The sequence below is a fragment of the Mustelus asterias genome, chromosome 4 (genome assembly GCF_964213995.1).
Source record: "Mustelus asterias chromosome 4, sMusAst1.hap1.1, whole genome shotgun sequence".
Lineage (NCBI taxonomy): Eukaryota > Metazoa > Chordata > Chondrichthyes > Carcharhiniformes > Triakidae > Mustelus > Mustelus asterias.
The window spans coordinates 64,594,314-64,621,374 of record NC_135804.1 but is presented as its reverse complement, the minus strand read 5'-3'; the positions used below and the strand labels follow the sequence as shown (position 1 = coordinate 64,621,374).

The 27,061-nt window shown below is 44.5% G+C and overlaps 1 protein-coding gene across 8 annotated transcripts in view; it reads right to left on the bottom strand.

Moving 5' to 3' along the window:
* The window catches only part of st3gal2 (ST3 beta-galactoside alpha-2,3-sialyltransferase 2), a 411,189-nt gene that overhangs the window by 20,575 nt on the left and 363,553 nt on the right, over positions 1 to 27,061 (bottom strand). For all 8 annotated transcript variants that reach the window (XM_078211163.1, XM_078211160.1, XM_078211162.1 and 5 more), the window contains one exon: positions 4,615 to 4,794. In XM_078211163.1, coding sequence (XP_078067289.1) covers positions 4,615 to 4,794 — 180 coding nt within the window. The remainder of the gene's footprint in view (positions 1 to 4,614; positions 4,795 to 27,061) is intronic.

Here is a 27,061-nt window from a genome sequence, read left to right as displayed (position 1 = left end):
GGGGAGATCTTATAGGAACATATAAGATTATGAAGGGAATAGATAAGATAGAAGGAGGGAAGTTGTTTCCACTGGCAGGTGTAACTAGAACTTCCCCTCAAAATAAGGGGAAGCAGATTTAGGACTGAGGAGGAACTTCTTCACACAAAGGGTTGTGAATCTGTGGAATTCCCTGCCCAGTGAAGCAGTTGAGGCTACCTCACTGAATGTTTTTAAGGCAAGGATAGATACATTTTTGAACAGTAAAGGAATTAAAGGTTATGGTGAGCAGGTGGGTAAGTGGAGCTGAGTCCCCGAAAAGATCAGCCATGATCTTATTGAATGGCGGAGCAGACACAAGGGGCCAGATGGCCTACTCCTGCTCCTAGTTCTTATGTTCTTATTAACCTTATTATTGACATTTTTGTGGGAACCCCTGACAAGACAGCTGTAGGTCACCACCAATCAGATGCATTGGTCTTTGCCTCATTAGGTGCATGTTGACTTGTCTTATTCAGTTGGAAATCCAACTCAGGACCAGAGCATCCAATATGATGTCAGTAACTTGGGGAGAACTCTCCCATGCCTGCTGAGACATCCTTCCAATCTTCCACAATTATTTTTCATCAGCCACAATTTCATGTGTGCATCCTCTCTTTAATAGGTAGAGGGCTTTCAAGAAGAACAGGCTACCTGGAGCACATGATCACCAAACAACACTGCAATGCCCCCTTGTTGTGTAGGCACCATAGGGAGCAACACAGCAGAGCAAGTTTTGCGTGGCCCAATGCTACTATCAGTCAATGAGGTGGGTAAATGAAAATTACGTCTTGCCCATCTCAATTTGAATGGGTGGGGGTAGGTCACAAATCACTACCATGAAAACCAGGGCAGATCAAATTAGCCCTATGTGTTTAAGTTTGGTCAGCTGAAAATGCAAGCAAGTATAAAGAATACTGATAGATACAAGCATGGTTCAGATACAAAGAGGAGTCTGATTTTGGTAAATGGTTTCATATTAATAATGGTTGTAATAGAATTAATATACAGAGGAAACCCCAGCTAAATGAAGGGAGAGGACAGTTAAATCCATGGATGGCCCAGAAGGAAGCTAATTTCCTGCCATGTGAGGTAAACAGTTCAGCCAGTCCGTTGTAGTTTCTACTCCAATAGAAGCTAGAAATACTGTAAACAAACGAGGATGAAGTCAGAAGTGTATGTGTTCATTCATTGTCAATTTCCAAATCCAATTGCTAGTTAATTGTCAATTACTAGCTAATTGTCAATTGCAAGTGTAAGCAGTCACAATTTCTTTATAGATCATTTTGCAGCAGTGTTTCTGATTGCTACAATCAGAACAGATCAGCAGGGTCACGGCTGTGCGCACTATTCCCACTCATGTGACAACAATCAAAGAGAGGGTACTGATATCTCTAGGTGCCGGAGTGTGGCGACTTGGGGAATTTCACAGTAACGTCGTTGCGGTGTTAATGTAAGCCTTACTTGTGACAAATAAATAAACTTAAACTTAGATAAAGCAAACATTAATGTTTTAATTGCTCTTCCAAGCACACACACAACACACAATGCTTCTTGCCCCAGTCCTGTGGCTGAAGCTGATTATAAATAATTTATTCAGGCATTGGAATTATGTATAAAGGAGAACAATTTTAGAGCAATAAATCAGACTGTTGCCAGATCCCTAACAGTTCACTATTTAAGTCAAAATGCCAGAAAAAAGTAGTGTTAATTCAGGATTGTCATTGGTTTTATTAGGAAACCATGATAATTACCTTCTCATGGTTCTAAGTGAGAGTAAGAGGGAAGCGGCACAAAAAGTTCAGGAAATTATGACAGGATACATATCATCTAACCCATCATTTCCTCTTTCGTTGTGCCTTCTGATGCAGATATCCTGTTACATTAGTACAAGTCTCCAGGAAATTCTGGGTCAACATTTGAATAATAAAGATCCTGCTTGTTTCTGGTCAGGTTAATTTGATCTAACTTCATCTACAATGTACCTCTTAAAGCAGGTAAGTATAACAATGTTTAAATGCAACTTTAAAACACCTTTTTGGTGTGGAATATTTATTGGCAGGTTAACAGCAATCTCCAACTAAGCTAAATTCTCAGTTCTAATTTTGACACTTGAAAACTTTTCCTGCAGTCTTATGAGGAGTGAGGTTTGCAAGAAAGTGTGCTGTTTTAAAAGCTAGTAACGTGTACACAAGTAATAGAAGACATTACCCCTAAGCAGTGAATAATTCAGGGTGACAATGTCACCTCTTCCTCCCACTCTGCATACAAAATCTGAATACATCCATCAATACGTCCAAAAGCAATACATTTAGGTTTGACAGATCATTAGCTACACAGGGAACATCCAACTTGAGATCAATTTGCTCATTATGCACAGAGGAAATACTCCAATATTGACCCTTGGAGTTATAGACCTCTTTAACATCATACACTGATCCCTGGGGGGGCCATCCCGCTGGTTGATGGGTGAGACGAGCTGGTAAGATTGTGAAAGGTGAAAAAAATATCAGGTTTGTGCCCAGCTTCTTGCCTCTCACGATCTTACTGGGCTCGGATTTCAGGTGTGACCAGCCTCGCGCCCAGGAAGAGTGCAAGGCTGACTATAATATTTAAATCAATTTAAACACTAGTGAGCCCGGGATATAATTGTTCGAGCTCATCTGTCTTAGCGGCCTTACCGGTGAAGGTCCTCACTCGCGAGGATCATGTATGGTCCCCATCAATGGGGACTTGATGTGATGGTCTTGCCGGTAGGACCAGACACCATTGAGGCCTCCCGGGAGATCAGGGGTGGGGGGGGGGAATGTCTCTCGGACAGTGCCATCCTGACACCCTGGCACTGCTCACTGAGCACTCAGTGCCAATCGGAGGCTCAGCCTAAGGGGAGGGGCAAGACCAGGATGGGGTGGGGCTAAACAGAGGTGGATGGGGCTGCGAGGGGAGCTGCGCACTGTGCAACCAGCAATCGATCGGCCGGGGGATGCGATCGACTGGGCCAGGGATGTGCGCAATTGGCCGGGAGGTGAGTCGGGGCAATATCCAAGGGTGTGGGGAGAGGGCAATCAGCCCGGGAGCCCAGAAATCGTGGAGGGGGCGGGGCGGTGCAGGCAGAGGGAGTGGGAAGAGACGGGCAATATCTAATGGGGAGAGGTGATTGACACATCTGTGCATGTGTGATTATGCCCTCCAGTGAGAGCAGCCAACTTTCTGGTTAGCGTAGGCCCCGCCCCTTCCCCCTACTGGCAGGAATCAGATAGTGCAAAAAATGATGCACCAAGATTTCATTTGCAGCCTCGCGAAAAAAAAGGAACAGAAACTTTCCCGTTTTCATGCTCTTTCGACATTTAAATTTTTTGGTAAGTTTGCCCCCCCTAGTATTTACAGTCACTATTAACATTCACAATTTTGATACCCAGGTGGAGATTTTACCAGCTCGTCATACTGGTCGATTGGCGTAGCGAGATGGTAAGATTGGGCGCAAGGCAAAGAATCGGGTTTGCACCCGGTTTCTTGCTTCTCACAATGCTACTGGCCCCATTGTGCTGGTAAAATTTAAATATTCATTAGCTGATTTCAATGTAATTAGTGAGTCCGGAGGCAATTGTCCGGCTTACTTGAACTTACCTGCTCGCTGATGGAGGTCCTCACCGGTAAAGATCATGTATGGCCCCACCAGCAGGGACCTGTCATGATGGCCGTCAGTGGGACTGGAGGCGATTGAAGCCCCTGGGTGGTTTGGTCAGGGCCTGACAGTGCCAGCTTGGCACTGCCAGCCTGACACCCTAGCAGTGTGCACACCAGGCACCATAATTGTGCCAGGGCTGTACCAACAGGGTGGGGCCTGAGTGGGATGTTGGACCCTAGTGGGGGTGGGGCAATAACAGGAGGGAGACATGACGGGGGCTCTGCAGGGAGTGGAGGGAGCTCTGCAGATATGATGATGGGTGGGAGAACTCTGCAGATGGTTGGTGATTGGCAGGGGGTGGGATCAGGGAGCTCTTCAGGGGTGGTGTTTGGCAGGAGGGAACTCTGCAAACGGGGTGATCGACGTGGGGGGGGGGGGGTTCGGAGGGCCCGGCACGGGGTTGGGGAGCGATTGGCAGGGGAGTTGCCAATGTTCATGGCGTGGGGGGTGGGAACAGGTGATTTCCCAGTACACCAGGAGACCTGGGCCTCTGCACAATGACGGCCCAAGTGCTCTGTGGCTAAGGCTCCACATCCCCTTACAGGTAGATATTGCGATTCTGTGCAAAATAGTGACAGAGTGTTTTAAGGTTGCATTTTCAAACTCGCCCAAAAAACAGTTCTGAAATTCTCCTGTTTTCTCGCTCGTTTGGCACTTAGATATTTTTCAGGAAGATCTCACCCAATATCTAATTATCAATATCATTATAGATCATCCAAACTGGAGTTGTGTCTGAGGAGAGGGCTTTGAGATGCATACCATTATGGTGAAACACTGATCCAGGTCTGTCACTGGTTGTCGTAATGGCTAGTTTGCAAAGCTTTGGTACTGAGAGACCAGATGGACTCAGTGACAAGTGCAAATGCATATGCTGAAAAGCAAATCAGAAAGTTTAGAGCTGTACTTACAATCTGATCTCACCCATTGACAGAGCACTGGTGATCCATAAAAGATCCAAAGTCTTAAACGGAACCAAGACAAAGCTGATGTTTGCTGGGAGATTTTTTGCACTCTCTGGGTACATGAAGTGGTGTGTCGTGCGGCTGCCCACATCTGCTTCAAAGCCGATCGTTGGAGCTTGGTTCATTCTGTAATAGATGGGCACTTTGAGTTTACTAACAATAACCAGAAAACCACTTTCAAAAGTTCTTTAAATATAAGCCAGGGGAAATACTTAAGATGAAGTTAGATTAACACAAAATGATCCACATGGAAGTCACATCAAACCTACTATCATAAAAACTTCCGGCTGCGAAGTCTATTTTTGAATCAAGCTTGGGCTCAAAAGTAGCAAGTAACATCTGTACCACATAAGTGCCAGGCAATGGACATCTCTGAATTGACCACCATCAACAACCTGGGGCTCATCATTGACCAGAAACGTAACTGGACCAACCACATAAGTACTGTAGCTATAACAGCAGGTCAGAGACTGGGAATTCTTTGGTGAGTAATCCCCTTCTGATTCTCTAAAGCCTGTCCATCATCTACAAGGCACAAGTCAGGAGTGTGATGGCATACTCTCCACTTGTCTGGATGTGTGCAGCTCCAACAACATTCAAGAAGCTCGACACCATCAAGGATAAAGCAGTCTGCTTGATCAACACCTCATTCACCATCATAAACATTCACTCTTTCCACCACTGTCGCAAAGTTGAGTACGAATTGCCAGTTGGACAAAGTGCTTGAGGCCTCCCACTACCCACTGAGCAGAAATTTCTTCCCTCTGAACATGCAACAGAAAAGTAGTCCCTCACCCATTCCCCAACAGAAAAACACAATATTTCCCAAGCTTATTGAGCAGAATAATGGGCCGTTATCCCACATCCATAAAAACATAATTGGGGTGATTTTACTATCGCGTTGCGCCTGTTTGTGGGCTCCATGCAGTGGTAAAGTCGGGCATAAAGTGCTTAGCGCAATTGGTTACAGTTTTCGTGACCGGCGACATTTTACGAGCGCCGGATTTCTGGCGCAGTCAACCTCCTGCCGGAAATGGGTGGGAGGCAGGTTCATGTATGGAAATTTATGATAATGCTATTTTATATCTGCTGAGCAAGCCTGGCACTCAATCATCCGGGCCTGCCCCCTTTATGACCTCGCCTGGAAAGGTTCGCACTGGCGAGGAATAGACATGCTCCCCATGAGTGGGGAGCTGTCAACTTGGCCTCGTTAGTGGAACTGGAGACCATTGAGGCCCCCTATGAGGCCGAGGGCAAGGGGGATACCCCTTGGGCAGTGCCAGACTGGCAGTGCCAGGATTCGAGGCTAATGTGGGAGGGGGGTTCCACAGCCACTCTGCAGCAATTGGTGGAGGGGAGAGCAGCAGGTCCGCGATCGGTCTGGGCGGCTGGGGCTATAACTCGGGCCGCAGGCCTCTGCGATTGCAAGGGTGGGGAGCTGCTTCAAGCAGACTGCACGAGCGGTGGTCTGACAGCTCTCTTTTCTGTCAGGCCCCTTCCACTGCTAATGCGCATGTGCAGCATCAGAGGCCTGCACATGCTCACTACCTCCCTTTATGGGCTCTCGGGCACATTAAGCCCCACCCACAGGCTTCTGCAGTGAGCAACAGACTTGCTGATATTTTTGCAGGCAGAATGTGTATGGGAGGGGCCTGAAAAAACGCCGAAAAGACGGATCTGAAACTCTCCCAGTTTCAAGTCTGCCCAGTACTTAGAAAAAAAAGGCTAAAATCGCTCCTGGTGTCTGTGATTGAGCACAAAATTAGACTCTGCTTTCTTTCCCCCACTGCACAAACAAAACAGTCCATCTCTTTCTGACCCTCAACAATCTCGCCCTACATAGCTCATGACCACACAAACCCACACGGAACAGCAAAATAGTCCCTCTGGATAGAATCTGCTGCTCCATCCGGTCAATACTCCAGCTTTATGTTAGATTGTGATAGGGAGGGAACTCTTTGTAACACTGGCTTTCCCTGTTGTGATGCAATTTCTTGCCTGTTCTTCAGATGGTGTTTCTGCCTGTGCTCCTGCCCCAATCTGCCTGCCTCTTCCAAGTTCTTAACACCGCCCCTTTCCTAGTCCTACAGCCTCCTCCTCTCCCCTGCCTTATCCCCCTCCTTCCCTACTTTGCTGTTCTCGCGCACTCTTTCATTTCCATTTTCCTATTCTTTCCCTCTTTACTGCACAACTTTTTAACCCTTTGACTTTACTTCAACTCCCTATCTTTTGTTCAGTATTATTACTTTCCTCCTGCCTGCCTGCAATGCTCTCCTGGGTATCCATTATTCTATCTATAAACCATCTGAACCTCTCGATTAGCTTCCAGCCTGTAACTCACTCCCGGGTATCCACTCCGCTATTCTATATATAAACCATCCGAACCCCTCAATTAAATTTGAGTTGTTAACTTTAAGATACCAGGTATTCTGCATATAAACTATCTAACCACTTGATTACATTTTAGTCTATAACTTATTCTAGGGCATTCATTATTTTAGATATAAACCTCCAACACCTCCTCCCCCCATTAGATTTCAGTCTATCACTTAAGAACATAAGAACATAAGAAATAGGAGCAGGAGTAGGCCATCTAGCCCCTCGAGCCTGCCCCGCCATTCAATAAGATCATGGCTGATCTGACGTGGATCAGTACCACTTACCCGCCTGATCCCCATAACCCTTAATTCCCTTACCGATCAGGAATCCATCCATCCGCGCTTTAAACATATTCAGCGAGGTAGCCTCCACCACCTCAGTGGGCAGAGAATTCCAGAGATTCACCACCCTCTGGGAGAAGAAGTTCCTCCTCAACTCTGTCTTAAACCGACCCCCCTTTATTTTGAGGCTGTGTCCTCTAGTTTTAACTTCCTTACTAAGTGGAAAGAATCTCTCCGCCTCCACCCTATCCAGCCCCCGCATTATCTTATAAGTCTCCATAAGATCCCCCCTCATCCTTCTAAACTCCAACGAGTACAAACCCAATCTCCTCAGCCTCTCCTCATAATCCAAACCCCTCATCTCAGGTATCAACCTGGTGAACCTTCTCTGCACTCCCTCCAATGCCAATATATCCTTCCTCATATAAGGGGACCAATACTGCACACAGTATTCCAGCTGCGGCCTCACCAATGCCCTGTACAGGTGCATCAAGACATCCCTGCTTTTATATTCTATCCCCTTCGCAATATAGGCCAACATCCCATTTGCCTTCTTGATCACCTGTTGTACCTGCAGACTGGGCTTTTGCGTCTCATGCACAAGGACCCCCAGGTCCCTTTGCACGGTAGCATGTTTTAATTTGTTTCCATTGAGATAGTAATCCCATTTGTTATTATTTCCTCCAAAGTGTATAACCTCGCATTTCTCAACGTTATACTCCATTTGCCATATCCTCGCCCACTCACTCAGCCTGTCCAAATCTCTCTGCAGATCTTCTCCGTCCTCCACACGATTCACTTTTCCACTTATCTTTGTGTCGTCTGCAAACTTCGTTACCCTACACTCCGTCCCCTCCTCCAGATCATCTATATAAATAGTAAATAGTTGCGGCCCGAGTACCGATCCCTGCGGCACGCCACTAGTTACCTTCCTCCAACCGGAAAAACACCCATTTATTCCGACTCTTTGCTTCCTGTCGGATAGCCAGTCCCCAATCCACTTTAACACACTACCCCCAACTCCGTGTGCCCTAATCTTCTTCAGTAGCCTTTTATGGGGCACCTTATCAAACGCCTTTTGGAAATCCAAAAACACCGCATCCACCGGTTCTCCTCCATCAACCGCCCTAGTCACATCTTCATAAAAATCCAACATGTTCGTCAAGCACGACTTTCCCCTCATGAATCCATGCTGCGTCTGATTGATCGAACCATTTCTATCCAGATGCCCTGCTATCTCCTCTTTAATAATGGATTCCAGCATTTTCCCTACTACAGACGTTAAGCTGACCGGCCTATAGTTACCCGCCTTTTGTCTCCTTCCTTTTTTAAACAGCGGCGTAACATTAGCCGTTTTCCAATCAACCGGCACTACCCCAGAATGCAACGAGTTTTGATAAATAATCACTAACGCATCCACTATTACCTCTGACATTTCTTTCAATACCCTGGGATGCATTCCATCCGGACCCGGGGACTTATCCACCTTCAGTCCCATTAGTCTACCCAGCACTGCCTCTCTGGTAACATTAATTGTATTAAGTATTTCTCCTGCTGCCAACCCTCTATCGTTAATATTTGGCAAACTATTTGTGTCCTCCACCGTGAAGACCGACACAAAAAACTTATTTAAAGACTCAGCCATATCCTCATTTCCCACTATTAACTCCCCCCTCTCGTCCTCCAAGGGTCCAACATTCACTCTAGCCACTCTATTCCTTTTTATATATTTATAAAAACTTTTACTATCATTTTTTATATTAATTGCTAGCCTAGCTTCATAGTCTATCCTTCCTTTCTTTATCGCTTTCTTAGTCTCTCTTTGTTGTTTCTTAAATTTTTCCCAATCACTTGTTTCTCCACTATTTTTGGCCACTCTGTACGCAGCTGTTTTTATTTTAATACTCTCCTTTATTTCCTTCGTTATCCACGGCTGGTTCTCCCTTTTCTTACAATCCTTGTTTTTTGCTGGAATATATTTTTGCTGAGAACTGAAAAGGATCTCCTTAAAAATCCTCCACTGTTCCTCAGCTATCCTACCTGCCAGCCTGCTCTCCCAGTCTACCTTAGCCAATTCATCCCTCATCCTATCATATTTCCCTCTGTTCAAACAGAGGACACTGGTTTGGGACCAAACTTTCTCCTCTTCCATCTGAATCAGAAATTCGACCATATTGTGGTCACTAGACCCAAGAGGGTCCTTCACAATAAGATCCTTAATTCTACCTACCTCGTTACACAATACCAGATCCAAAATAGCTCGTTCCCTCGTCGGTTCCGTAACATGCTGTTCAAGGAAACTATCCCGACAGCATTCTAAGAACTCTTCCTCCATTCCACCCTTACCGACTTGAGTCTGCCAGTCAATGTGCATGTTGAAGTCCCCCATGATTATTGCCGTTCCGTTTTTACACGCATCCCTTATCTGCTTGTTTATAGCCCTCCCTACCTCAACATTATTATTTGGGGGCCTATATACCACACCTACTAGTGTCTTTCTCCCTCTACTATTCCTCATCTCTACCCATAATGATTCCACGTTTTGTTCCTCAGACCCTATGTCATCCCTCAGTACTACACTTGCTCTCATTCATTCCATATGCAAACCATCTGAATCCCTTGCTTAGATTTCAGTCCGTAACATGCTCCCAAATAGCTGTTATTCCATTTATCAGCCATCTGCATCCCTCAATTAGATACCAGTATGTAACCCACTCTCAAGGATCCCATATTTCCACATATAAATCATCTGATCCTATCGTTTAGATTCCAGTCTGGGATTCACCCCTGGACATCTATTATTTCAAACAATTTGAACCCCTTGATTTAATTCTAGCCTGTAACTCACCCTAGGTATCAATTATTTGATATATAAGCCATCTCAACCCATCAATTCGGTGCCAGCCTGTAACTCACTTAAAGCATCTGTTATCCTACACACCTAATGGATAAATTCCCAGCTTCAATCCTGGGCACTTATTATTATTCTGTATAAATAAACCATCTTAACATTTTGATTAGATTGTAGCCTGTAACACGTGTTGATGTAGGTTATTTTACATATTCTTCATCGAAATGCTTCGATTAATTTTCAGCGAGTGATTTATTCCCATGTATCAGTTACCTATATTTAGAATAGTAATACATATTACATTGACATGTCTATATTTTAGCACAATCATATAAATCTATAAAAATGTGAGAATTTGGGCATATTGGTTAAAATTGAATTCAACATGACAGATGTTCACGTTTCCTTGACAACAGAACTAAAGAAGTGAGAAAAAGAACATTGACCCTTTACTGAAATAGGCAGAAAACTGGGCACAGCTGAAACATTAATCTGTCAATTTTCTATTCCTTATAAGGAATGCTGATAACCTAGTTTCCACAGAAACACCTCATCTTGGGAAAATCCATTTGAGCTTGCAAAGGCTGCTCTTTGTTGATTTTGAATGTTCAGTGTTTCTTAATGTTGTACACAATGACCTTGTGCAAACCATCTCCAGAACTCTTACTCTTACTCTTACTAGAGCAATTTCTGTGATTTACATCATCATTATTTTAAACTTTCTGAGCATTGCTTGCAAAACAGTTTTTAGTCCAAGATTGGGAAGAGTGAGTGTGTATGTGTAAGAGTCTGTATAAGAGTGTGTAAGTGAATGAGAGTGTAAGTGCATGTGTAAGAATGTGTGTGACAGCATAAGTGAGAATGTGTGCCTGTACACAAGTATGCATGAGTGTGTGCAAGAGTGTAAGTGTGAATGTGTGTGTGGGTGAAAGTGTATATAAAGCAGTGTGTGTGAAAGTGGAAATGAGAGTGTAAGTATGAGTGCATGTGTGAGAGTATGTGTGAGCGTGTGCATGAGAGTACAAGTGTGTGTGTGTGTTTAAGAGTGTGAGTGAGAGTGTTAATGTGTGTGTATAAAAGTGTAAGTGTGAGTGTGCGTCTGTACACGAATATGCATAAGAGTGTGTGCAAGAGTGTAAGTGTGAATGTGTGTGTGGGTAACGGTGTAAATGTGATTGCATGTGTAAGAATGTGTGTGAGAGTGTAAGTGAGCATGTGGGTGAGGGTGTAAATATGAGTGTATGTGTCAGTGTGTGTGAGAGCGCAAATGTATCTGTAAGTGTGTGTAAGAATGTATGTGAGATTGTAAGTGTGTGTGAGAGTGTAAGTGTGTGTGAGAGTGTGAGTGAGTGTGTATGCAAGAGTGTGGAAGTAGGAGTATGTGTAAGAGAGTGTAAGTATGTGTGTATTTGGGTGTGTCAATGTGCATGTGGGTGTAAGTGTGAGTGCATGTCTAAGAGTGTGTGTAAGAGTGGAAGTGCTAGTTCAAGAGTGTGTATGAGAGTATAAGTGTGAGTGTGGGTGTGAGTGTGCATATGTGATTGAGAATGTAAGTGTGAGTACAAGAATGTAAATGTGAATTTGTGTGTGAGAGAGTGTAGATATGAATGCGCAGCACAGTGGTTAGCACTGCTGCCTCACAGCGCCAAGGGCCCTGGTTCGATTCCCGGCTTGGGTCACTGTCTGTCTGGAGTTTGCACATTCTCCCGGTGTCTGCATGGGTTTCCTCCACAGTCCAAAGATGTATGGGTTAGGTGGATTGGCCATGCTAAATTGCCCCTTAGTATCGGGGGACTGGCAGGGTAAATGCATGGGGTTATGGTGATAGAGCCTGGGAAGGATTGTGGTCGGTGCAGACTCGATGGGCCGAATGGCCTCTTGCTGCATTGTAGGATTCTATGATTCTATTCTAATGTGTGTTTGTGTGAGTAAGTGTGACTGCATGTGTAAAAATGTGTGAGAGTAAGTGTCTGTAAGGGTGTGTGTGAGTGAGTGTGTGGATGAGGGTGTAAGTGCATGTGTAAGCGTGTATGTGAGTGTGCAAATGTATCTGCATGAGTGTAACAGTGTATGTGAATGCGGTGACAGACCATGTATGTGTGTGTGTGTCTGTGTGTAAGCATGTGTGTATAACAGTGTACAAGTGAGTGTGTGTAAGAGAGTGTAGGTTTGTGGGTGTCAGTGTAAATGTGTGCGTGTAACAGTGTGTGTAAGTGGGTGTGAGTGAGTGTGTGAGTGAGCCTGCAAATGTGAGTGCCTGCGTAAGAGTGTGTAGGAGTGTGAGTGTAATTGTATGTATGAGTGTGCATAAGAGTGTGAATGCATGTGTAATAGTGTGTGGGAGAGTAAACGTGAGTGTAAATGTGAATGTGTGTGTGAGTGAGAGTATAAGTGTGAGTGCATGTATAAGAGTCTGAGTGTGAACGTGCGTGTGTGTGCATGTGCAAGAGTGTGTGAGATTGCAAGTGTGTGTAAGAGTGCACATAAAAGTGTGTGAGAGTGAAGGTGTGTAAGTAAGAATATGGATCAGAGTGAGAGTGTGTGTGTAAGAGTGTGTGTTGATCTGTTTGGATCCTCATCTGTGTCCAAAGTTGAGTGTGGAACAGAGTTTTTGTGAATGGACGGAGGGGTTCATGTACATGTACCTGGAGCCTCTGAGTTATGGAATTAAGCTCTTTCCCCCTAGTGCTGTCTCCCTTTGCCCAGTCGATAAAGGATGCAGTGGTGCAGTTCATGAGCATGTGTTGAACACATTTATATTTAACCTAATTGCACACACCCAACATTAAGAAAGGAGAATAGGGTTGCCAACTCTCTAGGGCTGTCCTGGAGTCTCCAGGAATTGAAAATTAATTTCCAGGATATAGCTGCGAGCAAATGAGGAGAAAAATCATAGGAGCTTTAAAAATATCCTTGCTCATATTCTTTGGATTATTTTACTTTAATTTTAGAAACATTGGAAATGGGTAAGAAAACTATTTGATTATGCAGGGAAAGGGAAGTTTCTGGGAATATATCCAAGCAGAGTTGGCAACTCGAGGCCAGCATTTTATAAATTTGAAACAGTGCTTTTATTATCCAAATGATTCAACAGACACTCCTGAAATGAAAACAGAAAATTCTAGAAAATCTCAACAGGTCAGAAAGCATCTGTGGGGAGAGAACAGAGCTAACATTTCCAGTCTGGATGGCTGCTCTCTCTACACAGATGCTGTCAGACCTGCTGAGATTTTCCAGCATTTTCTGGTTTTGTTTCAGATTCCAGCTTCCACAGTAATTTCCCTTTACCCCTGAAATTAAACTGTCCAGTTCAAAATGGGCCAGGACCTATCAAATCTTTCCTCCCACATTTTAATTTCTCTTTTTCTCTGCATGTTCCCTCACATTTTCTGGCAGTCCTGACGTTTAAACCAGCAAGCTGATGCATGCAAGTCAAATGTTGGGACTGCCATTCCAGGTATTCTTCACTCACAAGCCAGGGATAGAAATAAAGGACTTGCAGTTCTTTTTGTTCATTAGAGCTTTGGAAAAAGATTCACACAACAGTATCACTTCTTCAGCTACAGTAACCCTCAGAGACATGTTGCTATTGGTAACATCTGTTCCCGGGTGCTTTAGTTGCATCTCAAACAGTCAGGCAACTCAGAGAAATGGCTAAGGCTCAATATCTTTTAGCAGCTTGGGAGGAAATGATGTGTGATTCATCCTGGTTTTTTCTCTCATTATTTGCTGCACCTGATCCCTGTGTAACATTGCCACTGGTCTGCACCAACAGTTATAACTTGAATTCACTGCAGTAGGGCAGTTTCCATAAGCAGACTAAACGCCCTGAAAGTTGCACCCTTATACCTGCCAAGAAGGAGTTATCGCACTACCAGAGTAACAACTGCATAGAATTACATAGAGATTACAGCGTAGAAATGGGTTGTTCAGCCCAACTGGATAATTGTGGAGTGACAACACAATTGGGGCAACACAATGGCAGAGCAGTTAGCATTGGTGCCTCACAGTGCCAAGGGTGTTGTTGTCATTGGAGACTCATTGGGCTGAATGGCCTCCTTTTGTACTGTAGGGTTTCTATGATTCTATGACCTGGATTCATTCCTTCTTTGGGTGACTGTGTGGAGTTTGCACATTCTCCCCATGTCTACGTGGCTTTCCTCCTACAGTCCAACAATAATAGGCTAGTGATAATGTTACTGGATTGGCAATCAAGAGGCCTGGCCTGATGTCCTCTAGACACGAGTTCAAACCCCACCACAGCTGTTGGACTAGATTCAATGAAATAGATCTGGTCTTAGTAATGATAGCTTATGAACTACCAGGCACAGAATGTATGGGAGAAAACTCTAATGTACAGCACAAAGAATGGCTCAGTAGCATCACTGCAGCTTGTAGGAGTGATCCTTGCAGAGGGCCTTTGTTAATCTCCTTACATGACAGGAATCCCACTATGTCCATAGAACCATAGAATCCCTACAGTGCAGAAGCAGGCCATTCGATCCATCGAGTCTGCACCAACTCTCCAAAAGATCATCTTATCCGAGTATTTACCATGGCTAATTCACCTAACCATCTTTGGACATTAAAAGGGCAATTTAGTATGGCCAATCACCTAATCTGAACATCTTTGGATTGTAGGAGGAAACCAGAGCATCCGGAGGAAACCCATGTAGACACAAGGAGAATGTGCAAACTCAACACAGTCACCCAAGGCTGGAATTGATCTCGGATCCCTGTGAGGCAGCAGTGCTAACCACTGTGCCACCCCTTCTTGACCTTGCCCTCACCTCTTAGGTGCATCTGTCCATGACAATATTGGCAGCAATGACTGTCACCCAGTCGTGATGGATACAAAGTGCTGTTTTCACACTGAGGATAGTGTCCATTCTGTTGTATCACACTACCATCATGCTAAATGGGACAGATTCAGAATAGATCTATCAACTCAAATTGATCACCAATGAAGCTCTGTCATGGAGTCATACTTAGCACAAAGGAAGATGGTTGTAGTTAATGGAGGTCAATAGTATCAGTCCCAAGACATCACTACTGCAGGAGTTCCACAGGGTTGTATCCTAGGCCCAACAATCTTCAGCTGCTTCACCAATGACCTTCCCTCCATTAGAAGGACAGAGTGGGGATGCTTGCTGATGATTGCTTGGTGCCCAGTCCCACTTGTAACTCCTCAGGTAATTAAGCAGTCTGTCCTCATAAGCAGTAAAACCTGGACAATGTTCAAGCTCAGTGTGATATATGGTGAGGAACATTTGTGCCATACAAGTGCCAGGCTCACCACGATCTTTTCATCAGCATCAGAGCTCACAATTTTAATTCTTTTCTTCTATAAAATTTATAGGATGTGGATGTTGCTGGCAAGACCAGCATTTTTTGCCCATCCCTATTTGCCCTTGAGAAGATGGTGGTGGTGGGACGCCTTCTTGAACTGCTGCTGTCCATCTGGTGAGCATACTCTCACAGTGCTGTTAAGGAAGGACTCCCAGGATTTTGATCCAGCGACATTGAGGAATGGCAATATATTTCCAAGTAAGAAGTCTCACAACACCAGGTTAAAGTCCAACAGGTTTATTTGGTAGCATATACCATAAGCTTTCGGAGCACTGCTCCTTCGTCAGATGGAGTGGAAATCTGCTCTCAAACAGTGCAAACAGACAGAATCAAGTTGCAGAATACTGATTAGAATGCGAATCCTACAGCCAGCCAGGTCTTAAATGTACAGACAATGTGGGTGGAGGGAACATTAAACACACGTTAAAGAGATGTGTATTGTCTCCAGACAGAACAGCTAGTGAGATTCTGCAAGTCCAGGAGGCAAGCTGTGGGGGTTACTGATAATGTGACATAAATCCAACATCCCGGTTTAGGCCGTCCTCATGTGTGTGGAACTTGGCTATCAGTTTCTGCTCAGCGACTCTGCGCTGTCGTGTGTTGTGAAGGCCGCCTTGGAGAACGCTTACCTGAAGATCCAAGGCTGAATGCCCGTGACTGCTGAAGTGCTCCCCCACAGAAAGAGAACAGTCTTGCCTGGTGATTGTTGAACGGTGTTCATTCATCTGTTGTCGTAGCGTCTGCATGGTTTCCCCAATGTACCATGCCTCGGGACATCCTTTCCTGCAGCGTATCAGGTAGGTAATATATTTCCAAGTCAGGTTGGTGTGTGGCTTGGAGGGGAGCTTGCAGATCATGGTGTTCCCAAGCATCTGCTGCTCTTTTCCTTCTAAGTGGCAAAGGTCACAGGTTTGGAAGATGTTGTCAAAGGAGGCAGGGTGAATTGCTGCGCTGCAGCTTATATTTTGTACATATTCCTGCCACTGAGCATCAGTGGTGGAGAGAGTGAATGGGATGCAGACCAAGCAGGCTGATGTTGAGCTTCTTCAGCTTTGTGGAGCTGCACTCTTTCAGGCAAGTGGAGAATATTCCATCACACTCCTAACTTGTGCCTTGTAGATAGTGGACAGGCTTTGGAGACAAGTGATTAGTTACTCGCCTCAGAATTCAATTGCAAATGGTACTGAACATTGTCCAAATCATCAGTGAATATCCTCAGTTCTGATCTTATGATGGAGGGAAGCAGCAGCTGAAGCTGGGCCAGGACACCACCCTGGAACCATGGGATTGAGATGATTTGCCTTCAACAACAACCATCATCATCCTTAGGGCGCGTTATTACTCCAACCAGTGAAGAAAATTAACCCATCTGTGGCCATTGCCCATTGTTAGTCCAGTTTTCTTTAGCCTGGTCATGAGACTCCAATGAGCTATAGACAATTGACTCTTGGAATCCAAAATAAAAATATATAAAAATAGCTTTTGGGATGCCACTGGCTTTCTGAAACACATTTGAGTTGTCTATCTAAAGTGGGATATAGTATAATACAGAAATCGCCCAAATTAATACATTCGCTAACTACAACTTAATTGCTTTGATTTTGACAAGTTAAAATACAAACTAATGCTTTCCAGCAAAAAAGTGAAAATGTGCCAGTAAAAAACAATGTAGAGGAAGAGACACACACTTCACATGCAGCAGAGGCACACTCTGAGCTTAAAATCACTTTGCAATCCATTCAGTTAGAACAGTTTTCACAGGAGAATGAGTAATGGCCTCATTCAGCCAGATAAACATGAGAGCCTTAAAACTACACAGTAATAAAATGCAGCTGATAATCCAGTGCACAGGGAGGATTGCACCAGGATGTGAGATATAACCTGCCTGCAATAGATGACCATGCCATGTTCAGAGATAACAAATGTTATCCATTTAATGGACCGCACTGCGGCCTCAGGCAAGGCTAGGAGAGGTGGGATCTGCCTCCTAATCGACACCTCGTGGTGTCTAGACGTAGCAATATTGATGAACTTCTGCTCCCCGGACCTCGAACACCTGACGCTAAAATGCCGCCCCTGCAACCTTCTACGGGAGTTCACCTCTGTTATCTTGACAGCAGATTACATCCCACCCCACGCGAACGTGAAGACTGCGCTGGACGAAATATACACCACTACAAATAGCCTTGAGATGAAACACCCTGAGGCCCTGTTCATCATGGCCAGGGACTTCAATCAGGCCATGGCCAGGGACTTCAATCAGGCCACGGCCAGGGACTTCAATCAGGCCACGGCCAGGGACTTCAATCAGGCCATGGCCAGGGACTTCAATCAGGCCATGCCCAAAAACATTCTACCAAGATACCACCAACACATCTCCTGTTCCACCAGAGACCTAAACTTTCTAGACCACTGCTGCACAAATATCAAACATGCCTACCGCTCTATCACCCACTCACACTTTGGCAAATCAGACCACAGGCTCTGCTCCTGCTCCCCGCTTACAAGCAAAAACTGAAATGGGATATTCTGTCAAAGAAAGTCGTGCAATATTGGTCTGAGGAATCGGATGATTTCCTACAGAACTGCTTAGAGTTAGTAGACTGGTCAGTATTTGAAAACACTGCGACCAGCCTGAACAAGTACACCACTAAAGTAACTGACTTCATTAGTAAGTGTGTAGAAATCTGTGTGCCAAAGAAGCAAATCCGTGTGTTTCCCAATCGGAAACCATGGATGAACAGGGATATCCCCTGCTTGCTGAAATCTAGGTCTGAGGCGTTCACGTCAGGTGACCCTGACCTATAAAAGAAAGCCAGATGTGATCTGGCTTTCTTTTCATCAAAGATGCCAAAAGACAGTACCAGACCAAGCTAGAGTCCCAGGCTAGCCACACCGACCCCTGCCGACTATGGCAAAGTCTGCAATACATAATAGTCTACAAGATGAAGGCATGTAAAATCGCCAACACCAATGCACCCCTCTCTGATTAGCTCAATGCACTCTATGCCCGTTTTGAGCAAGAGCTCAGCGAGAGCATATCCTCCACCCCAGAAGCTTCAGATGAATCTTTGTCCAAGGTAACCATTGCAGATGTCAGATCATCGAAGGTCAACCCAGGGAAAGCGACCGACCTGGATGGGGTACCTGGACGAGCACTCAGATCCTGCGCGGATCAGCTGGCGGGGGTATTCACAGCCATCTTCAACCACTCTTTACAACAATCTGAGATCTCTATCTGCTTCAAGAAGACGACCATGATCCCGCTACCACAGGAAAGCCAAGCAGTGTGCCTTAATGACTATCATCAGGTGGCTCTGACATCCATCATTATGAAGTGCTTTGAAAGGTTACAGTAAGGAGTCTCACAACACCAGGTTAAAGTCCAACAGGTTTATTTGGTAGCACCAGCTTTCAGAGTGCTGCTCTTTCATCAGGTAAGTGGAGAGTTGGGTTCGCAAACATATATAGACACAGACTTAATTGCAAGATAATGGTTGGAATGCGAATCTTTACAAGTACAGACAATGCGAGTGGAGAGAGGGGGTAATGACACTTTCATAGTCTGCACCTGTAAAGACTTGATTACAAAGAACAAAAAAAATTACAGCACAGGAACAGGCCCTTCGGCCCTCCAAGCCTGCACCGACCATGCTGCCTGACTTAACTAAAACCCCCTACCCTTCCAGGGACCATATCCCTCTGTTCCCATCCTATTCATGTACTTGTCAAGACATCTCTTAAAAGTCACTACCGTATCCGCTTCCACTATCTCCCCCGGCAACGAGTTCCAGGCGCCCACCACCCTCTGTGTAAAAAATCTGCCTCGTACATCTCCTTTAAACCTTGCACCTTAAACCTATGTCCCCTAGTAATTGACTCTTCCACCCTGGGAAAAAGCTTCTGACTATCCACTCTGTCCATGCCTCTCATAATCTTGTAGACTTCTCCCCTCAACCTCCGTCGCTCCAGTGAGAACAAACCAAGTTTCTCCAACCTCTCCTCATAGCTAATGCCCTCCATACCAGGCAACATCCTGGTAAATCTTTTCTGTACCCTCTCCAAAGCCTCCACATCCTTCTGGTAGTGTGGCGACCAGAATTCCAAGTGTGGCCTAATTAAGGTTCTATAAAGCTGCAACATGACTTGCCAATTTTTAAATTCAATACCCAGGCCAATGAAGGCAAGCATGCCGAATGCCTTCTTGACTACCTTCTTCATCTGCATTGCTACTTTCAGTGGCCTGTGTACCTGTACACCCAGATCCCTTTGCCTATCAATACTCTTAAGGGTTCTGCCATTTACCATATATTTCTTATCTGTATTAGACCTTCCAAAATGCATTACCTCACATTTGTCTGGATTAAACCCCATCTGCCATCTCTCCGCCCAAGTCTCCAACTGATTTATATCCTGCTTTATCCTCTGATGGTCCTCATTGCTATCCGCAAATCCACCAACCTTTGTGTCGTCCGCAAACTTACTAATCAATCCAGTTAGATTTCCTCCAAAGCATTTATATATATTACAAACAGCAAAGATCCCAGCAGTGATCCCTGAGGAACACCACTTGTCACAGCCCTCCATTCAGAAACACACCCTTTCCACTGCCTGCCCTCTGTCTTCTTTGACCGAGCCAGTTTTGAATCCACCTTGCCAGCTCACCTCTGATCCCATGCAACTTCACCTTCTGCACCAGTCTACCATGAGGGACCTTGTCAAAGGCTTTACTGAAGTCCATGTAGACAACATCCACTGACCTACCCTCATCAATCATCTTCGTCACTTCCTCGAAAAACCCGATCAAGTTCGTGAGACACGACCTCCCCTTCACAAAACCATGTTGCCTCTCAGTAATACGTCCACTTATTTCCAAGTGGAAATAAATCCTGTCTCAAAGAATCCTCTCCAATAATTTCCCTACCACTGATGTAAGGCTCACCGGCCTGTAATTACCTGGATTATTCTTGCTACCCTTCTTAAACAAAGGAACAACATTGGCTATTCTCCAAACCTCTGGGACCTCTCCTGTAAGAAGTTTAACAACACCAGGTTAAAGTCCAACAGGTTTATTTGGTAGCAAAAGCCACACAAGCTTTCGAAGCTCTAAGCCCCTTCTTCAGGTGAGTGGGAATTCTGTTCACAAACAGAACTTATAAAGACACAGACTCAATTTACATGAATAATGGTTGGAATGCGAATACTTACAACTAATCCAGTCTTTAAGAAACAAAACAATGGGAGTGGAGAGAGCATCAAGACAGTCTAAAAAGATGTGTATTGTCTCCAGACAAGACAGCCAGTGAAACTCTGCAGGTCCACGCAACTGTGGGAGGGGCTTAGAGCTTCGAAAGCTTGTGTGGCTTTTGCTACCAAATAAACCTGTTGGACTTTAACCTGGTGTTGTTAAACTTCTTACTGTGTTTACCCCAGTCCAACGCCGGCATCTCCACATCATGACCTCTCCTGTAGCCAGTGAGAATACAAAGATTTCTCTCAAGGCCCCAGCAATTTCCTCCCTAGCCTCTCTCAGTATTCTGGGGTATATCCCATCAGGCCCTGGAGACTTGTCTACCTTAATATTTCTCAAGAACCTCAATACCTCCTCCTTTTTGATCTCAACATGACTCAAACTATGTGCACATCCTTTCCCAGACCCATCATCCACCAAATCCTTCTCTTTGGTGAATACTGACGCAAAGTGCTCATTTAATACCTGTAAAGACTCGCATTCCAATCATTATCTTGCAATTAAGTCTGTGTCTATATGTGCCCTGTTTGTGAACCCAGCTCTCCACTCACCTGCTGAAGGAGCAGCACTCTGAAAGCTCATGCTACAAGTAAACCTGTTGCACTTTAACCTGGTGTTGTGAGACTTCTTACTGTGCCCACCTCAGTTCAATGCCGACATCTCCACATCTTGAAAGGTTAGTCATGGCATTGATTAATTTTGGCCTCCCAGATTGCCTGGATCCACTACAGCTTGCCTACCACCACAATAGGACTGCAGCAGATGCTATCTTCCTGGCCCTGCACTCAACCCTGGAACACCTAGATAACAAAGACATCTATGCCAGACTCCTATTTATCGACTACAGCTCAACCTTCAACACCATTATTCCTATGAAACTCATCTCCAAACTCGGGGCCTGGGGCTCGGCTCCTCCCTCTGCGACTGGATCCTGAACTTCATAACTCACAGACTGCAATCAGTAAGGATAGGCAACAACACCTCCTCCACGATCATCATCAACACTAGTGCCCCACAAGGCTGTGTTCTCATCCCCTTACTAGACTCCTTATACACCTATGACTGTGTGGCCAAACTCCCCATCAACTTGATTTTCAAGTTTGCTGATGACACCACCATAGTGGGTTGGACCTCAAACAATGACAAGACAGAGTACAGGAAAGAGATACGGAATCTAGTGAACTGATGCAACAACAATAATCTCTCCCTCAATGTCAACAAAACAAAGGAGATAGTCATCAGCTTCAGGAAGTGTAGTGGAGGACATGTCCCTGTCTACATCAACAGGGATGAAGTAGAAATGGTCGAGAGCTTCAGGTTTTCAGGTGTCCAGCTCATCAACAACTTGTCCTGGTCCCCCCCCCATGCTGACACTATAATTAAGAAAACCCTCCATTGCCTCTACTTTCTCAGAAGACTAAAGGAATTTGGCATGTCTGCTACGACTCTCCCCAATGTTTATAGATGCACCATAGAAAACATTCTTTCTGATTGTATCACAGCTTGGTATGGCTCCTGCTCTGCCCAAGGCCGCAAGAAACTACAAAGGGTTGTGAATGAAGTCCAGTCCATCAGGCAAACCAGCCTCCGATCTATTGACACTGTCTACACTTCCCGCTGCCTCGGAAAAGCAGTCAGCATAATTAAGGACCCCATGCACCCCAGACATACTCTCTTCCACCTTCTTCCATCGGGAAAAAGATACAAAAGTCTGAGGACATGTACCAACCAACTCAAGAACAGCTTCTTCCCTGCTGCCATCACACTTTTGAATGGACCTACCTCACATTAAGTTGATCTTTCTCTACACCCTCGCTATGACTGTAACACTACATTCTGCACTCTCTCCTTTCCTTCTCTATGGACAGTGTGCATTGTCTGTATAGTGCACAAGAAACAATACTTTTCACTGTATACTAATACATGTGACAATATGAAATCAAATCGAAATCAAATGTCAGAGGTTTGCTGTAATTGTCAGGAGGATTATCAGAGGTACAGTTAAGCATATATCTTCAGCAGGTTCATGTGTGGGGGTGGAAAACATGCATCTTCCTAGTTATTTACGAAATATTTTGGTCTCATCTTTGAACCATGTGATCTATTTTCCTGGGGCTGGGTGGTGTGAGGTTATTGTTATATCAGATAGTATGTACTTGGATGATCAAACAATAGTCCTGAAGTTTTAAACATCACAAAATGCACAACAGGTCTGGCAGCATCTGAATCAAGAAATTACACATTTTTATTCATGAAATGAAGTTACATTAGAATTAAAGACAGCACAAATATTAAGTTGCATATTTCTATCAAAAGCTGACAGAACAGCTGTGTATTTCAAACATTTTATTTTTATAATTCAAGTATAAACCATGTTAACAACAAGTCTGATACCACATGGACAAATTATTTGTCTGATAGTTTAACGGATGTGTTAACCTGTTGGTTAAAACAGTAGACAAAGAAATTTTATATGGAGCCTTTAATATATGTATTACTAAAATCACATATATAGGGTGGGATTTTCCTCACCCTCCATGGTGTGTTTCATGGTGGTGGGAGGCAGTGCGCTGCTTGCTGGCAACGGGATCTTATGGTCCCACAGTTATCAATGAGGTTTCCCACTGAATGCACTCCTTACCACCGGGAAACCCGTGGTGTAAGATCCCACTGGCATGAATGCCAGCAAGAGTTTGGTGACAATTTCAAACACCAAATTACATAGGAAAAGGAGTAAGCCATTCAGTTCCTTGTGCTTGTTTACCCATTCAGTAAAACCATTTTCATTATCTCCAAATAAAAAAATAGTTCTGTGCGAGTTTTAACATGCATGTGCATGTGATACATTTAGTTAGAAAATTACAGCAATCTGAGTATGTTTAGCTTGAATCAATTCTAAACACTGAATCAAAAGATTATGAGCGGAATCTTCTGGCTGTTCACGCCAGCGGGATTTTCTGGTCCAATGTCAGTAAACAGAGATTTTGTTAAGTGCCAAATTCTCCGTCCTCGCTTGCAGTGGCAGTGGGATGTGAACGGCTGGTAAGACCATGCCCAATGTGTTGGATCCTCGTTCCAGGACTCTAACATCTAATCTATACTGACGTTTCGTTGCAGTACTGGGGAGTGCTGTACCATCAGAGGCACAATTGTTCAGTTGAATCATTAAACAGGGGTCCTGTTTTACTTCTTAGGTGAATGTGGAAATAACACATGACACTATTTGACGATGACTAGCAAACCAACCAACCTACCAAATGTCATCTCTCACCTAACACCATTAAAAATGGATTAAAAGGCTTTTTATCCCATTTATTGGTTTTGGGGAAATTGGTTGCCACGTTTCTCCAACTAACAACGGTGATTATACTTCAAAAATAATAGAATGTGAATCACTTTGCAACATCCTGAGAATATTAATGATATTATAGTTTACTCGAGATTCGCAAAATATTCTAGACTATTATATGTTTAATTATATGCATCCTTTAGTACAAAGGTTTATCTCAGAAAGTACTGGGTGGGATTTTCCTATCTGTGCTCTCGGTGTGGTCACCTTTGTCACAATTGCCATTTTTCCTGCTGGCTGCAATGGCGGGTTTTAGTTTATCATCTGCTACAAGTCTCGAAAATCGTGCACACAGGAAAAATGTTGGATCACGGGCCTCTGATTCACCCGCACCACCAAGGGCTCACCAGTACCTCACTCCGGGTGCCATATTTAAAGAGTAGCTGTGCACAGCTGTTTCACCGCATGCAGCACAGGACTGCTGCGCACAGCTGTCTCATTGCATGCAGTGCAAGACTGCTTCACTGAAGACATGGTCCCGAAATCCAAAAAGACAGCTGTCCCTGAGTTCAGTGATGGCTTCCTAGGCCAATCACCGGATGCCGTGAAGACCCACTACAATGTCTTCTAGCCGCACTCTGGCTGCAGGAGGTCTACCAACATCAACCTTCCAGCCTTGAGGTGGTAATAGAAGCGATCAGTGTCAACACTGCACAGAAGTGGTCAGCAATCCAGTGCAGAAAGAGGATGAATGATCTCATCCATTACAGCAAGGTAAGTCAATCATTTTATCATTCTCAACTTGCACACTCAGCAGCCCATCAGACATTCACTGACATCTCACAAACTGCCAGCTCAAGGAAGCTCACCACTCACTCTCTCCCACACAGCTTCACATCTCCATCTGGCTTCATCTTTTCTGGGGATCGAGTCCTCATCCCATCCATAGCTCCCCTTACCACCTTCATACGCCTGCCATTCTTATCATCAACGTTGCCATACATCCTGCTCATACTCTCGCCATCTGTTTTGAAGCAAGGCAAGCTCATACACAATCAGAGAGAGAGGTCCCAGACTGCGATGGAGTAGCCGAGATCAAGGTCCTCACTCCCAAAGTGGACCAAGCCATTGCGCTGGCCGGAGAGGATGTGGATCATTCCTGTGGTGACGGTGAGGTTGGCAACAATCCCCCTAGTGAAGATTCCGCGTGCATTTCTCAGACAACCCCATGCTGAGAGTGCATTGACCATTTTTTGAGTCACCTGTCACACAAGTCACCTTGACTTTCTTTCATGGAACCTCTTCCAAGTGTCCAAGGCCCTCAACCAGACAGGTCCTCAACTCAAGCCCTGAAGACACCTTAGATGAGAAGCATCATTGAAGACCTGTCACAGCACTCATCCACACCCTCCACCAGGCCAGAGACACACACCTTGGTAGTACCTAATTCTAAAGCAAGTTCGGGGTCACAATTCAGTGAGCACAGCAAACAATTTGGTTCATAGCAGGCGGAGGCAGCAGCATCTGAGGTTGCTGGCACTGGGAGGAGTACGGAGGCCTGGATTCTACAAAGTTCAAGTCAAATAACGAGCCTCCAGACTTGGTCCTAATGAAGTTAGACAACTTTGGCGACAGTCAAGGAATATCGACATCTACAGTAATTTGCTTTTATCAAGGGAATATCAGGAAGGGTTGTCATAGAAACAAAAAGTAGGAGTAAGAGTAAGCCATTTGGTCCTTTGAGCTTGCTCTGCCATTCAATATGATCATTTATCTCAACACCATGCCCTCCCCATCCCCTTGATGCCTTTAGAGTCTAGAAATCTATTTCCATTTTAAACATATTCAGTGATCTAGCCCCCAGAGTCTTCTGTGGTAGAGAATTCCACAGGTTCACCACCCTCTCAGCTCTAAATGACTTACCCAGTATCCTGAGACAATTATCCATTGTTCTAGACCATCTCAGCCAGAGGAAACAGCATCCTTACATCCAGTCTGTCCAGCCCTGTCAAAATTTTATACAGTTCAGTTAGATCCCCTCTTATTCTTCTAAATCCCAATGATTACAGGCCTGATCCACCTAATCTCCCCTCACACGACAATCCTGCCATCCCAGGAATCAGTCTGACGAACGTTTGCCGCACTCCCTCCATAGCTAGTACATCCGTTCTGAGATAACGAGACCAAATATGCACACAATACTCCAGATGTGGTCTCACCAAGGCCCTGTACAGCTGCAATAAGATATCCTTGTTCCTGTTCTCAAACTCTTTTGCAATGAGGCAAACATACCAATTGCCTTCCTGACTGCCTGCTACACCAACATGTTGGTTTTCTGTAACTGGTATACTAGGACACCCAGGTTCTTTGCATATTAACATTTCCCAATCTATCACCATTTAAATAATACTCTGCCATTCTGTTTCTCCTTTCGAAGAAGATAACTTCACACTTATCCACATTATTTTGCATTTGCCATGTATTTGCTCCCTTGTCTAATTCACTTTGTAGCCTAACATCCTCCTCACCACTCACATTCTCACCAAGTTTCACGTCATCAGCAAACTTGGAAATTTTACATTTAGTTCTCTTGTCCAAATCATTGATGTATATTGTGAAAGGCTAGGCCCCAAACACTGATCCCTGTGGGACTCCACTAGTTACCACTTGCCACTTTGAAAAAGACCCATTTATTCCTACTCTGCATTTCCTGTCTGCTAGCCAATTCTCAATCCATGCCAATATATTACCTACAATCCCATGCGCTTTAATTTTGAACACAAACCTCTTGTGAGGGACTTTATCAAAAGCTTTCAGAAAATCCAAATACACCACAGCCACTGGTTCACCCTTATAAATATGATTTCCCTTTTATAAATCCATGTTGACTTTGTTTAATGCCGGTGATATTTTCTACGTGTTCGGTTATTGCATCATTTATAATAAGACTCTAGCATTTTCACTACTGCTGATGACAGGTGACTCCGGGAGTG